We start from the raw sequence: 15598 nt of genomic DNA on the forward strand, positions 1-15598 counted from the left end.
AAAAATGTTCATCACAAGGTGTCGTCTTCAAATTGCTTGTCCCTCTAACATTCCAAAAGAAAAATATATTGAGTTTACAGGGATATAGATCAGAGATGATTACTTGATTTGTAAAAATGTATGACGATTAGTTTCAACACTTCTGGTTGTTTTTACATATAAAAAAGTAAAGTCTTGAAGTAATTATTATGAATTAACATAATTATTGATCGAAAAATGTCGATCAGTGTCTCCGTAAGTGTCTCCACAACTCAAAGATATTCGGTTTACTGTCTTGAAGGAGTAAAGAAACCAGAAAATATTCACATTTAAAAGCTGGAATTAGAGACTTTTGACCTTGTAATTCTCTTCATATCTCCATCAGATCTCAAGGCAATAGAATTGACTAGATTCAGGATTGAGTTCCTCCTCTTCGAGTTACAGTCTTCAAGGTTTCTGCTGTGTAGCAGCTTTGAGACAGCTGCTGCTTTGCTCTGGTCAGACGGTCTGACTGGAGCAGCCAAAGTGAGCCACCTGTGATGCTCTTTAGTGTTTTAGGCGAGAGTGTGATGAAGTGACACACCCAGAGGGGCCGACCTTCTTCTGGTGGCTCCATCATTTGTAACTTTAGACCAGAAGCGACTCTTTCGCTAATAAAAAAGGGCCTGGTGCTTTCCAGATGCCCCGCTCCTGCACACGCGTCTCCTAGCCCGATAAAGTGCGTTCGCCGTCTGCTCAACGCTGACGGGACGAGCCGAGCAGCAGCTGGTCGCTCCAAAGAGTCTGAAACCTTCTCATGGATATCTTTTACATGGCAACAATCACCCCATTGTTGTCCCGATGCATGGGACTCCCCTAGCAACAAACCGAGGAGAATATGCATCAGCAGGTTTTTTTCACAGTAATAGTTGTTGGCTGCAATGCGTGTGAGTGTGTGTGTGTATGTGAGAGAGAGAGAGAGAGAAACTCCACCTACTTTAACCTCCGTGACTGTAAGGACACAAAGAAAGCCATTGAGGGGATCAAAGACTTGGTGATTGAGCCAGACTGGAATTTGGAGCACTGAACAACAACTGTTTAAGATGCACAGCTTGGGAGTGTGTGGGCATTGTAACGTCTGCAGCTCCTGTATTTATATTGAGTGTGTGTGTGTGTGTGTGTGTGACCATGAGCAGAGATGGTTTGCTTTGTACAGATGCTGCTCACAGGAGACAACAGGCAGTGTGTGGCATCGAGTACCAAAAGTTTGCATTAAAAATATGGTCAGATGTGTAATCTTGTTCACTTATTGTTTAGTCAGATATGTACTGATTTGAATCATAATCTTGCCAATTTTGGACTGTATTTTACTCTGTCGGGTCTGCTTGTGTTTAGACGGCATTCAATATAAATGAGAAATCTGCCATCTGCATCTTATAAGGTAGCCGCTACCAACCACAGACATGCACGCACATTCCTTGTAGATTGCTTTACTTTCTACTTTTATCTCACAATCATTGTGACAAAAGATAAAATAGTTACCGCTGCAATAATTTAAACAACCTAAACCTACCAACAACACGGTTCCACCACCGGTTGTCTACAGACATGCTAGCAGCTCTGTGAGGCTGAATTTAGGCACATTGGTGCTTTGAGCTTAATGTCAAAGTCTAAATGTTTGCGATGTTTACCTTTTAGTATAGTGTGTTAGCACGCTCACAAATGCTAAATAGCATTAAACACAAAGTAGAGTGGAGGCTGATGGGAATGTCAATACATTGTGAGTGCTAGAGAGCAAGCCAGAGGATCACCAACGTTACTACAATTCATTCTGATGGGAACGTGAATGACTGTACCAAAATGTAATGGCAATCCATCCAATAGTAGTCGACAGCAAGACTGGCATTGCTGTCTCTAGAGCCATGCCGCTAGCATGGCTAAAATGCATTGGTGTTGAAACTCGGATGTCATATCGGCACTTAGTATTGATACATTTAAAAACGATGCACAGCCCTACTCCTAATGGTGCGTGCCATCGACACAGTCCCTACAAATGACTCCTAAATGTATCACATGTCCAGTAAAGCAGACAGCTCTGCACAGATTGCACAGCTACGTGTCGTCATTTTCTGTTCTCTGTCCAGGCTGATAAGTGGATGTGTGGATTTTCTAGTGACTATAGCATCCATCCCGTCGCCTGTCTGCGATGCTGCTGCTGTGGAGAGGCAGGTTTTCATCCCGGCAGCCTGTTCCACACAGAGAGAGAGAGAAATGAGAGATTACGTTCCTGCCTGCGTCTCTCAATCTAGGTCACAGAGCATCGGGGGGCAACATGCCCGGCTCATTTAGCCCGTGAGTCACACTGGGCCAGTACTGCTGCTGGGGATCTCTCTCTCTCTCCCACCCACCCTGACACCACCACTGCCTTCGCTCTATCTGTCAGGCTGCCGTTATTCAATACTTTACTGACTGACTGACAATTCCATAAAAAGAACAAAATCTACAATGCATTTCTCCATCTTTCAATATATGTCAGCTTCACAGCCTCGTCTGTGGCACTCAGCCTCAAGCCTATTTGTTTGATTTTTCACAATGGTTCACCAACTTATATGCGTCTATATATATATATATATATATATATATATATATATGTATATATTTGTATATGCATTTGTTGGGGTTAGTGCACTAGTGAGTATTTATGAAGAGCTGGATGAAGTGGGATCATAGACTAGAGTGTGGTATCAAGAGCTGAAACGATAAGTTAAACAACAAAAATCCGGAAACCAGTTTGATATATTTCTGTGTTATCATTTTCTGAGCACGAATACCTAACAAATTGCCAGTTTCAGCTTCTTAATTGTGAGGATTTGATGCTTGTCTTTGTCATTGTAAACTGAATATAGTGCTGCAGGGATGAAGCATTTTTGTAGGCCACAGTGTAAGTTAGCGTCTCATTGCTTCCCTCGACTAAAAGAAAAAGGGTAGCTAGTAGTGTTTGGCATGATGGCAGTCTCTTTTTTTTAAGACGCATAAGAACTTCAAAATTCCCCAGTGGGAAACCTATTTTCATGTTTTGGAAGAAAACTAGCTAATTTCTGGGTTCAATGACTAATTTTTACAGCTCTATAGATCTTTGAGTTTGGAAAAATCCTGGTAAATTATAAAGTGGACCTTTTACTGTTTTAGCAAAAATAATACATTTTGAAAATTTGTAACCGATGAATCGATAATGATAATTTTCTGGTAGCAGCCGTAGTGGGGAATAAACTACTATTCATCATAACGGGGGAACATTAAACCACAGTAAACAATGTGGCCCACTGATGCGTTTTTAAAACCTTTTGGAAAACAGTGGAGGTCTATGGCACAGAGACAAGACTTGTTAGTAGGATCAGTTCATTGCTGGTTTGGATCTTTTCATGGGGTTAGTTGACAATGTGAAAAATGTAAAATATCACCAAATGTCTCCTTTAGGGCTGATGGGCAGGAAAACAATGTGTGTGTGTGTGTGTGTGTGTGTGTGTGTGTGTGTGTGTGTGTGTGTGTGTGTGTGTGTGTGTGTGTGTGTGTTTTCGCACATATGTTTCTCCAAGCTTACGCAAGCAGTTATTCACGCACGTGTGTGCACGCAGCATTGACAGGGGCAGGAAGGAAGCTGATTTAGCCTATCTATTTAAAAGCTCATTAACTGTTGCAGAGTTGATGTACTCTGATCTCCAGCCAGCGCTCCAGGCCACAGACTTGACTTTACCCCACAAAAACATGGACACTTCTGCCACTCGTGTCACACAGAAACACAACAGCAGGATTCCCCTTTTTTATCTTGTGTTTTTGGAGTTGAGTATTATATAACACCCCGTGTGTCTAATATCACTGTGCACACAGACCCACACACACACAAACACTGAGGATGCATTGAAGCCTTGTGTACAAAAAAAGACTGAATAATTTAGATGAGACCCGAGCGCACACCTCCACACAGACACGCACCTCTGAACCACCTCACTTTCAAGTTCACAGGGAACTGCAGGTTGGTAATTTGAATCAAGCGTCCTCTGATCTATTTGTTTTCTACAGCTTCTAGCTAAAAGAAAGACAAAGAAATGACAGTGGTGGATGGAGAAGAGTGAGTAGTGGTAAGGTCACTGTGCTGTTCACTGAATTATTCAAATATGGAAAGTGGAAGTAGCTGCAGTCAGACTGCCTGAAACACGTGCTTCAGGCTCTGCCCACCAGTGAGTCTGCTGCCATTTAATCCAGTTGTGTAAATGAACAAGGATCGCAAGTATTGATTATTTCAGTTGTCAGTGCGTTCATACATCGATAAGTCATTTAATCTGTCTGAAACAATGTGTCGAATGACCAAAAATAAATCACCAATATTTTTTCATGAACTTTTTATCAAATAGAAATTCTCTGGTTCCAGCTTCTCGAACTTTAGAATTGTTTGCTTTCTTCTATATAGTTGTGAATTGAATCATCAACAAAACTATACATTTGAAGACGTTGCGTTTTGCTCTGGAAGAGTTTGAGGGACATCTTCCACTATTTTCTGATTTGATTACTCTTTCAGTGCATATTGCTAGTTCTATTTTACCAACAGTCCAAAACCCAAATACTGTATATATTTAGTTAACAATAACAAAATAACTGAATCCTCACATATGAGAAGCTGAAACCAGTTAAAGTTTTGGGCAATAATTATGTATCACCATATAGCATGTTTTTCTAGTGATTCAATAAATAAATAGTATATGAAATAACCACATGGTTTTGTATACTCTTGTATACAAAACACAAATAAAAAGTGAGTATTTTCTGATTTACTTATCACAGTATGATTCAATAGAAAGACGATGAATTATCATATTGAATTATCGCACAGACCTAATTTGTTGTGAATTAATTATCTGTAAACTGACTGACAAACAGCTTCCTTCTGTAAATGAATTTAATCTCTTTCATTAGTTGCTTCCTAATTCATTTTGGGTGACCTCCCTCATTAATAAATGGTGCGGGCCTGTGTCGTCACCATTGACTTGCATCTCATGTGCCCTCATGTAGCACCGCGTGGACCCTCAACGCCGCTTACACACACACACACACACACACACACACACACACACACACACACACACACACACACACACACACACACACACACACACACACACACACACTTTAACTTTGTGAATTCTCCATAAAGCCTTTCCAGATTAGAACGGCCATATGTCGGAGAGGCACATACAGTAACACAATCGAATGCTCTGCTAAGCTGTTAAAACCATTGCAGAGGAAACTCCGTCATAACTCATCTAAGGCTGCTTTGAATTTGGAGGAAAATACAACGTGTTTATCGTTTGCAGCTGTCAGTATCCCAGAAAGCATATAGCATGCGAGTCAAGGCGTTCAGGCGATCCTCGTCAACCCATAAAGTCAGAAAATATGTGACCATGTTGTATTTTCTTGATATCTCAGATCAGGTGGTAATTAATTGAACTAATCATAATAAAAGCTATACTGATGGAATCCGTCCTGGTGATAAACTTGGATGTTCTATGATTTAATGAGTTGATGAAGTGGACCACTTTAGTTGTGACGGTGCCCCAACGACAGACCCACTGACTCCTCAGACCTGGAACAAGAACTGATATCATAATCAAGTATTTTTACTTATACTGGACTTCACTGTATTGGAATTACTGTTTTATAAACCTCTTGTTGGATTATAACTGACTAGTGTTACATTGCATTCTGCCTCCTGGTGCAGTTCATTCCCACAGTTGTTTTGAGGAGGAGGGATTCCTTTTTAAATTTCCTCTCTTGATGTTTCTAACATTTTTTAATTATGTGCTGTGGTGTTTTTGAAGTTGTTTTTGCGTTGTCTTTGTAGAGGGGTTGGGCAGGAACCGGTGCTATTGTCGGTAACACTGAGACATTGTGTGGAAGTGGGCTGTACAAATAGACTTGACTTGACTTGACTTGACTGCAGCATCAGATCAACCTCCAGTGACAGCGACAAACAATAAAGTCTTGATGGTCATAGAAAATCACAAACAATACACAGAATTTTCCTCTGCTTCACAGACATCCATATCTCTTGCTTTACATAATTGCCATGGCCTACTCACAGTGTTTCACACCAGTGTGTAAATCCCACAGGAGAATACGTTCTTGTTGGTGTTATGTTGCGTTTGTAACAGCTTTGCCACTAAGTGTTGAAGTGTGTGTGAAGTGTGTCAGGTGTGTCAGCCACGCCCTCTTTCATTTTTTCTGCTGTGCAACGAAAGAGAAGACATATTTGATAGCAGTAGGTGGAACGGAGGCACTGTCTGAGTCACTCCTTCTTTTCAGTTAACTCACTGCACTACTTTGCTTTCCTGCTTTTTAACCCCTGTTATTACTTCTACTGGCCCTTTAGGCCTGTGTGTGCGTGTGTGTGTGTGTGTGTGTGCGTGTGCGTGTGCGCGTGTGTGTGTGTGTGTGTGTGTGATGTTGTCACTCCCTGTGGGAGGTAAAATGTGTGGAGTGAAACATGAATCACTCTGTTACCTGAGTTGGCCGCACCCTGTTACTCCAGAGGAAGAGAATCACTTGAGACCAGCAGAGAAAATGTGCATTTGTGTGTGTGTGTGTGTGTGTGTGTGTGTGTGTGTGTGTGTGTGTGTGTGTAATAGGGCTTTAGGCTTTTTTAAAGCACTTCTTTCACTCACCATTTCCTGTCATACCAGTTTTATTATGTGAGTTAAAATACATGTATATCTTCTCCTGATGAACTTACTGTATGAAAGAATAGTTATATTAGATGAGACTCAACTTCATTATCACTGCACGGAGTGCAGGTACTTGGACAAAGAAATGCAGTCAAGCAGAAGTGCAAAAAGCAGTATTATACATAATGTCGAGTGGTAATATACATAATACATACAATGGACAATAAGAGGTGGATAGTATCATCAGTATAAACAGTATTAACAGTGACTAACTAATGGTTCCCAGTAAATGTTTTGTTCCTCACAATCAATGTACTCCTTCAAAATAAAGCTGTATCTTGGTCTTTTTAAGGAAAACGACAACTAGTTTATTTGAAGAACAATGATTGGCCTCTAACACATACACAGTCAGATATAATATTAAAACATGATTGTTGTCGAACTCAACATGTTAACTGTGCACATTAGATAAGGAGGGATATCAACTGTCAAATAAGAAACCAAAGTATATCACTATGTGAATCCTTAACGCTCATATTGACATAATATTCCACTAATATACTACGATAGCATAATATTCCTGAAATTGCTTTATGGCTTTGGTGTTGGTGTGCCTCCCAAGATTTTCAGTGGCCCCATCTTCTCTTCTCTTTTAAAATCACTTTTATTTTATCACTCATTTCTGTTTTATTTGTTGATTTTACTAAATATTTTGTATTTGATTCTATTTATTTATTACTTTATTTTTATGGTATCGGCTGTCTCACTGAGCTTTCTGTTCTTGTTGTTGCCTTGCTTTTGCTGCTTTGTCTATCGAAGCACTTTGTAAGCTCTGTTTCTTCCACAAGTTATAAATGTGGCCCTCACCCTAAAAGTCGCTGACACATTCATCTGCGTGTTCTCGTATCGACATGTACTTTGAACCGTTCCTCCACAAATTTTTCCGCCCATTAACAAACAGAAAGACAGCAGGTTTACACATGCATACACACCCACCTGTCATACCACATGCAAATGATCAGAACTGATCCCAAAGTAGTCAAACCACCTTTCACTTTGACTATATGCTACACAACGACTTTAATTGTGAGTACAGTTTGTTATACGGTGGTCGACTCTCTTATAGTTTCTAAAAAAAGGAATACATCGCTAGATTTTGGTTTTGCCGGCTCAGCAGGAAAACTCTGTCAGAGGACGTAAGATGGAATACTGGAGAGCATGACATCTTAATAGCATAATTACTCAAACAGCATTAGTTAGTTTGTTCAACAATAAACCATGTCAAACATCATCAGGTGTGTGTTGCGTGTCCTGTAGCTGTGACCAAGGCTGGTTTGTAGTGTGGACACAGTGAGTGTGTGATCTTTGGCTGAGGGAGATTCTTGGCCTCCTGGTAGGAGGAGGCAGCTGGGAGGACTCAGTAGGGTGTTTGTTCGACAAATAAAATGTACCAGCTCTTAAGGCTGCATGAAAATAACACACTTGAACTCATATACACAAATTCAGAGATGTCACTGTACCACACAGAGGCATTCCTTATGTCACTCTTTGCTCTGGACCGTAACCTCTTTAACGAACGTATTACTTTTGTAAGATCTGATTTGGAGCCTAAAGCCGTGTTGTGTGGCGTCTTATCTTCGAACCTTGTTGAAATTGTGTTTTTCTTCTGTGAGATAACAGCTGGAAGTCCCTGGTTTCCCTGTACTATTTTAACGCGTCTGATCATTTTCAGCGAGCAGGTGTCGACACTTGTTTAAACTGTTATCCTGAGAAAGCAACTGAGTGAGATGTGATGAGGGAGAGGGAAAAAACAGGAGAGAGAATAGAGGTCGGTAGCTAATTACTATTCAGACGGAGTGCCTGTGGGTTAGAAGGAGAGAGAAGTCTCGCAGCAATTCAAATAATCCGAGGCTCGCGAGTGTGAGAGTGTACAGGGCTGGGAGAAGACACAGCTTTGATGTTTCTCTCTACACATTGTAGGGAAATACAACATACGCTCCTTCACCAATTAATTCGTCAAACTGAGACGAAAGAGGAGAGCTGTGGCAGCTTCACGCAGAGCCTGACTGTCACATTCGTCACTGAAATGATTTCTGATTGTGACCTCCACCATCAGGACAGACATGACAGGATCACTGTGAGAAAGTGGGTTAACGAGTGAGGCCCTCATCACCTCAGCTGAGCCATGCTTTGCCTTTTGAGCACATCTCTTTGATGTTTATTTGAGTGTCAATTGTGACAGAGAGGAACGGTTTGTAATCATATAAATAAGTTACTGCAAAAGAATATGTTTTATTTGTAAAGCACTTTTCATGTATAAGATACAGTACTAAAAAACCGGATATCATAAAGGCTTCTCTCATTATTCTGATATTCCACTTGCCATATTTGCCACATTTTCATTCCCTGTTAAAAACAATAAAGTCTGGCTACATGTCAAAGTAACGTAGACCAAGCGCAGCAGTTCATGAGGTGCTTTTTATGTTTTGCAGCTGTAGCATGGAATTATGGTTGAATTAGCAAGCTGGCTAGCTAGCCAGCCCCTAAATTAAACAACTCAATGCTTCATCCACACACTGATGTCACAGCTTTGGAAAGCACATTGCTCTTGCCGGATCAGTCATTAGCACAGATTCACCAGATTTTGAGCTTAATATCTAGTGCACAGAAAAAAAGAAGGAAAAAGACTTCTGCTGTGCTTTGGTTGTAATGCTACACTAAATGCTACACTTAGTGTAATGCTACGCTAAGTGTAGCGTTACAAATCAAAGTCATCTGCTGCTGCTGGAGCCTGGATCTGATGATGCAACCATAAAAAAACAGATGAATTTAAAATCATCCAGATGGAAGAGTGATTACTTCGAGATTCATTTAATGCCATGACAGCCCCTCCCCCATCACCCCCCCCCCCCTTCTCTCTGTGTGCATCTCACTGCAGAGAAACTGCCTGTTCACATGAGCTAAAAATACATCATGTGACAGAGCGAGGCCAACTGTACCGTTCATGCATTACTTATGAAAGTGTTTGCTTTACTTCCTTTTTTGTGAAAAGAAATGTCCTAGAGTAGATATTTTTGTTGGAGTGGGCTCTCAGGCGATATCCCCCAAACATCAGCACTCTCATTTTGTGTCAGCTTGTCTGCAGTTTGTCAGCAGTGAGCTGGTTTAACTGAGTCGATGTTTCAGTGCAGTTTGCTGAAATATTACTGGGCGGTCTACTGTGCTGAAGAACTATGACAGATGTAAATATGTTGTAGTTAAAGCTGAGATGATCAGTCAGTGTTTAAATGTTGGATCTGGATTTTGTCTATTGTGGAGATTATACAATCATATGTTATTTTACTATTTGTGTTTTCCAAAAGTGTTTTTTGTTTGATGAATATATGATTTTATTTATGATTGTATTTGTTTATATTAATTGATGATGTATATCCACCTTCTTGTGATAAACTGAATATACACATGCTCATAATACAGGATCAATCTGGTTTATTGCAATTTGGGTCTATTCGCAACATAAAATTGAACTCATCATCAACTTAATTGCTGTGATCCGGGAACACAACATTGCAGTTTACATCACAGTTTACCAACCAATTAGTGCTTCAAAGTTGCCGTGTATTGTACAATGAGATATGCACTTATGCAGCCATAGCGTGCATGTTCAGATTTGCTTTTCTCTCCAAATTTAGATAATCTGGCTAAACTGTTGAGGCTGGAAGTCCATTCTTGACCTTGGAAACAGCAGGCAACACAACAATCTCATCTCAAGGTCTATATAGTAGCGGGTTTTTACACAGACAGTGGCTGGCTTATTTCGTTTTTTGATGATTCTTATTCATTCTGTAAGTCACTGCTATGTGTCTTCATGATGACGAGGTATGAGAGCGGCCGGGGCGGACATGCTGAATGAATCATTGCTGCTCAACACGGCTATTAGAACAGTGAGTGCAGGCTCTTCGGATGGATTTTTAGTTTGTGTCTGAAAATCTGACGGCTTTGCCCACAAAGTGGCTCAGTGCATCGCTTCAGGGCCCGCGGACTAGCTCAGTCGGCCTGTGTTGTGTCTGGTGGGGTGGAGGAAGATGCAGATGGGCTGTCTGCAGGTGGGACAGGAGGGCGTTTGGCTCTTTTACCGCTTATCACCGGAGACCCGTCCTCTTCTGTCCTTTCGGATGCACCACGACTCCCCTCTGTCACTTCCTCCTCTGTGCTCTCATCGTTTTATTTCTGTCTCCCACATTTCATGCCCTCATTTTTCAAGCCTTTCTGTTTTCTCTCTGCATCTCTGAATCATCCCATCTCTTGCCCACCCACGCTTCTGTACGTTTCCAAATTTAGTCCTGTTTTGTTTTTCTCTTCGTGTCATGAGGCTGGAAGAGAGCCACAGCTTTGACGCCCTCAGCCATCTCTGGAGATTACTGCAACAACTGTGTGCATCCATCTGTGTTTCCATCTTCTCCTTTACAATGTTGTGTTTTTATTTTACCTGTTTCTCTCCTCTCTGTTGCTCTATCACCATTGTTGTGTTTGAAGATACACATAAGACAACATAACTTAGTCCGGGAGTGTTATCAATAAACTATTGCCCTAACCAAAGCATTAGCTATCTTTTAGAGAGGTCTTTTTATTCTTAAAATTATGCATTTTATCAAGCATGTGTCTATATACTGTTATGTAATGCAGAATGGAAATAGACTGCAACTGAATGTTAGCGCTACTGACAATACGAGTGAGCTGATGTTCATTCTGATCCTATCAAATAAAAGCTTGCCTTTGCCTCATCATGACCATCTAGAAGTCGCTCATCTTCTCTGTGATCTTTTACAGGTGATATTACACAGAAGGGATATGAGAAGAAAAAGATCAAACTCCTGGTTCCCTACATCATCCATACTCCAGGTAAAAACCCATCAACTCTTCTTTTTTTCCTGTGTTAGCATAACCATATAAAATATTGCTTTGCAGAATAATTGAGGGAAATGTAATTTAGATGTAGATTGCAGTAGATGTTATGTAAATGGCTGTTTCTCTACTATTAATGGCACTGGTGCTGTACATTCAGACCTGATAATGCTCACTGCTGCCTCCTAGTGGTGCCATCTCTGTGCTAATCTCCCCTCATCCCACTGATGTGCAGCACAAATGATAATAAATTGTTAGCTGTATGCAGGATGTGTTGCCTCTGCCTCTGCTGGAGTCTCTATTTGAAGAGTCAAATGGTTGGTTAACCAGGTATGATAATAATAAGATTAACATAAGAACAAAATGTGCAGCACAGCCTAACTTAAATTCCACAATAAATAAAATCGAAGCCTTATATATTCCCATACACCATATCAGACATCCTGTAAAAGTTAAGTACAGTATTGTTCTTTAGAAAATTGCAGAAAGTGTGCCAAATTTTTCAAAATTCCATTTCTTTTAGCGACTGGGGAATTCCACAGCTTTCTTCTTAATTTTTCTGTGAGAAAACCATCTATAGATTTGCTTCTAAGAGACTAAAGTTAAGTACAGTTGATAAAAATGGCAATTTATTCCATTAAGGCAGTGCCTGAGTTAACACTAGCAGAAACAAGAGACTAAGCAAGATCCTCATGTGTTAATAATACAATTAATGAATGCATGTTTATTGTGTTGATTTGACAGTTGATCCGCCCCGTCAGAATGACAGGCAGCCTCCCGCTCCCAGCTCCTCCTCCAGCCACGCCCCTCCTCCCTCCAGCTCGTCCCGTTACAGAGAGCGTCGCTCCCGCAAGACACATCGCAGTGGAGGAACCAGGGACGACCGCTACAGATCAGGTCAGAACTCCAGCATCGAGAGACTACGTTCAGCTTCACTTTTTCCCCAAATGTAAAACACCTGTGATGGACATACACAGACGTTTCCTCTTATAACTTTGCAGCATTCACATTGGCCCACATCAGCTTCACTAGTTGAGCTGGCCTGTTTTTAAGCTCAGACACTGGGCTGTTTCAAAGGGACCAATTAAAGAAGTGTGTGTGTGTGTGTGTATGTGTATGTGTGTATGTGTATGTGTGTGTGCGTGCGTGTGTGTGTGTGAGATAGAGAGAGAGAGAGAGAGAGAGAGAGAGAGAGAGAGAGAGAGAGAGAGAGAGAGAGAGAGAGAGAGAGAGAGAAAGACATATGGCAGTTGAGCCCTGCAGCTGGGAAGCCCCTCAGTGAGGACCCCCAGTCTGTGATGTCACTGCCTGGCTATGTGAGAGGAGAACAGGGGGGATGCTGATCTGGAGGGGAAAATCTGACGTCGCAGACAGGGATAAAGGAAAACAGAGCAGTAGAGTAGAGGTGAACGAGCACAGAGCAATATAAAGAGGATGTTAGATGTTAAAATTGTAAATTGTTGGCTTTGTTTTTTTCCTTCATTCTCTCCACTCTGAAACACCCTCACCCTCCAGCATGCTACACAGCAGGCAAACAAATTTAAAGTCATAGGAAATCTGACCAGTAACCAAATATTTTATCAGAATATTTTATTATCTGATTGAAGGATTCAGAAGGAGATTGAGGAAGAGGATTCAACACGGAGAGGATTACAGTTTCAAAAATGCAAAATTGAGATTGGGGCAATATATCAAGACTGGACTGATGGAATTGGTGCAGTATTGTCTTAGGCTGCAGTGTAGAAGTAAAGATTTGCAGGACTGACGGCCTGGAGGAGAGGAACATAGACCATTGACGAGAGGGATAATGAGCCTTTTGTCATATATTGAGGCGTCCATTGTACTATGTTGTTTAGTACAGTTTCAAGTGCAGTAAAAGTGCTCTGATGAAGCACTAGGATGCCTTCAAAGGAAGCAGGAAGGCCTGTCATCACCAGCGAAGTGTCTAAAATCTTTCCCTCACTCATTCATCCACTACTCCTAATACAATCAATGGTTTGCTCTGTGGTAAGCAGTACATTTAGATTTCAGACACATGAATAATCATCATTTTGCTGCATCTCTCACACGTTTATTAAATGATAAATACACTTAATGAATGCAGCTCTACCTCCTGACCCACAGCTGCCTGCTGTGTAGAGTTGCATACCTGTGTTTTTCCAGCAGGCTACAACACAAAGACCCTGCAGCTCTGTGCTCTGTACTGGAGCTAAATGCTAACCTCAGCATGCTAACATGCTTACAATGACTATGCTAGCATACTGATGTTAAGCAGGTGTAATGATTATCATGTTTTCAGTCTGAGCTGTATTTATGCTTAAGCAATTTGGCATGCTAACATATGCTGATTAGCACTCAACACAAACTACAGCTCCGGTTGATGGGAATGTCTTTAGTGTAGCAGGCTATAAACCGAGAAATCTAACAAATACAAAATTTGACCTGTTTGTGGCGCTAGAGGAAAGGTCAGGTGATCACCAAAGTCTAAGATTCATCCTCTGGGAACTATAAATGTGTGTACATGGCAAAGTTGATGAGATAATACAGTCAGACAGACAACCAATGCCATCCCCGGAGCTACACTGCTAGCATGGCTAAAACATGGAGAGTTTTAAAAGAGACCCAGCACAAACACATAATAGTGAACAAATAACAAAACACTGCAACAACGAGAAACTGGAATACTAAAATATTAAAGCACTCATCATTTTATGGCCTGCAGAGAAAGTTTAACACCCTTACTTTAATTGCCTCTCATAGCCTCCTCCAGTTATTACTCCTCTTAAACAACAGTGTCAGCACTGCTGCCTCTACAGTTACACATTCATGTTTCATATGTGTAATAGTAAACCAAAGAGGTACGTATGAAAGACAATACCAGGTTAAGGCCTTCAGCCGCCCCATACATCAGGAGCCTCCACACACCCCACCGTACTTATCGCCACAGAGACAGCCCTCATCCTCACAGACATGTGCAAGGAGTCTGCCCTGTGTGAGGGTGGACGATGGCACATTATGAACATGATTTATTCCCGAGCAGTCTATTCAACAACGAGTTATGTAATTATGCCCCCTCTGTTGCTGTGTGATGAGCTGTGCTTGATGGTTTATTTAAAAGTGTTGAATGGAAACTGTGTCCCCCGAGTAAATACGTGTGTGATTTGTCAGCGAGTGGGCTTTTGTTGCACATGTTTTGTTACGTAGTCTGAATGTGTTCGTATGGTCCTTTTTAATGTGCCTGTGGGTGTCATCAAGTGAGAGTATCTCTGCACTTATTACAGTGTGTAGGCAAGTGTGTGGGTTAAATCACAGCTTGTCTCTCTCGTGGTTTCCTCTGTCAGTGGAAAAACACAGTCATCCTCTTAGGATTTTCTCCTGATATTCTAATGAACTGTTTCTTCATCAACAATATCTCACTGAAACAAACCTTGAATGTTGCTGACAAATATATCTGGAAAAGAATGAGGCAGAGGTGACCAAACTCACTTATCTTGTGATGTTTCACCTCAAGTCGTCGTAGGTTGAATGTGTTTATGAGCTGAGAGAAGAGTAATCACTGATTTTTCCTTCTCGGATTGTTTAATTAGATTTTTTTTATTTTTTTTACCAACAATAATATTACATTTTCTTCTTATCACAACCTGATTTTTTTCTACTGTCCAAAAATACTTTTACATATAGTTCACGTCACTGCATTTACAATTGCCCCCGCTATGCTTAGCACCTTTTTAGTCTTTTTTGCAAACTGGCTCTTGATGTTTGAGCTAATGAGCTGTTTTCATTGCTTTCTTCATTGTTTCTTTGCTTTGAACCAGATCCAAAGCTGCCATTCCAAACTCAAAGTGTGTTTTGTTTTCTGTCTGTGCAGATATCCATACTGAGGCAGTACAAGCTGCCCTGGCTAAACATAAGGAAGAGAAGATGGCACTGCCCATGCCTACCAAACGACGCTCCACTTATGTCCAGTCTCCCATCGCAACCCGCACACCACCAGGTAGGACAGGAAGGAGAGTCCTCCT

The 15598-nt window shown here is 41.1% G+C and overlaps 1 protein-coding gene across 1 annotated transcript in view; it reads left to right on the plus strand.

Annotated features, from left to right (window-relative positions):
• The window catches only part of dip2bb (disco-interacting protein 2 homolog Bb), a 34880-nt gene that overhangs the window by 2143 nt on the left and 17139 nt on the right, over positions 1–15598 (plus strand). The window contains exons 2-4 of the mRNA XM_079186545.1: positions 11505–11576; positions 12324–12476; positions 15448–15573. Of these exons, the coding sequence (XP_079042671.1) occupies positions 11505–11576; positions 12324–12476; positions 15448–15573 (351 nt within the window). The remainder of the gene's footprint in view (positions 1–11504; positions 11577–12323; positions 12477–15447; positions 15574–15598) is intronic.

This window comes from Pholis gunnellus (assembly GCF_910591455.1).
Source record: "Pholis gunnellus genome assembly, chromosome: 3".
Lineage (NCBI taxonomy): Eukaryota > Metazoa > Chordata > Actinopteri > Perciformes > Pholidae > Pholis > Pholis gunnellus.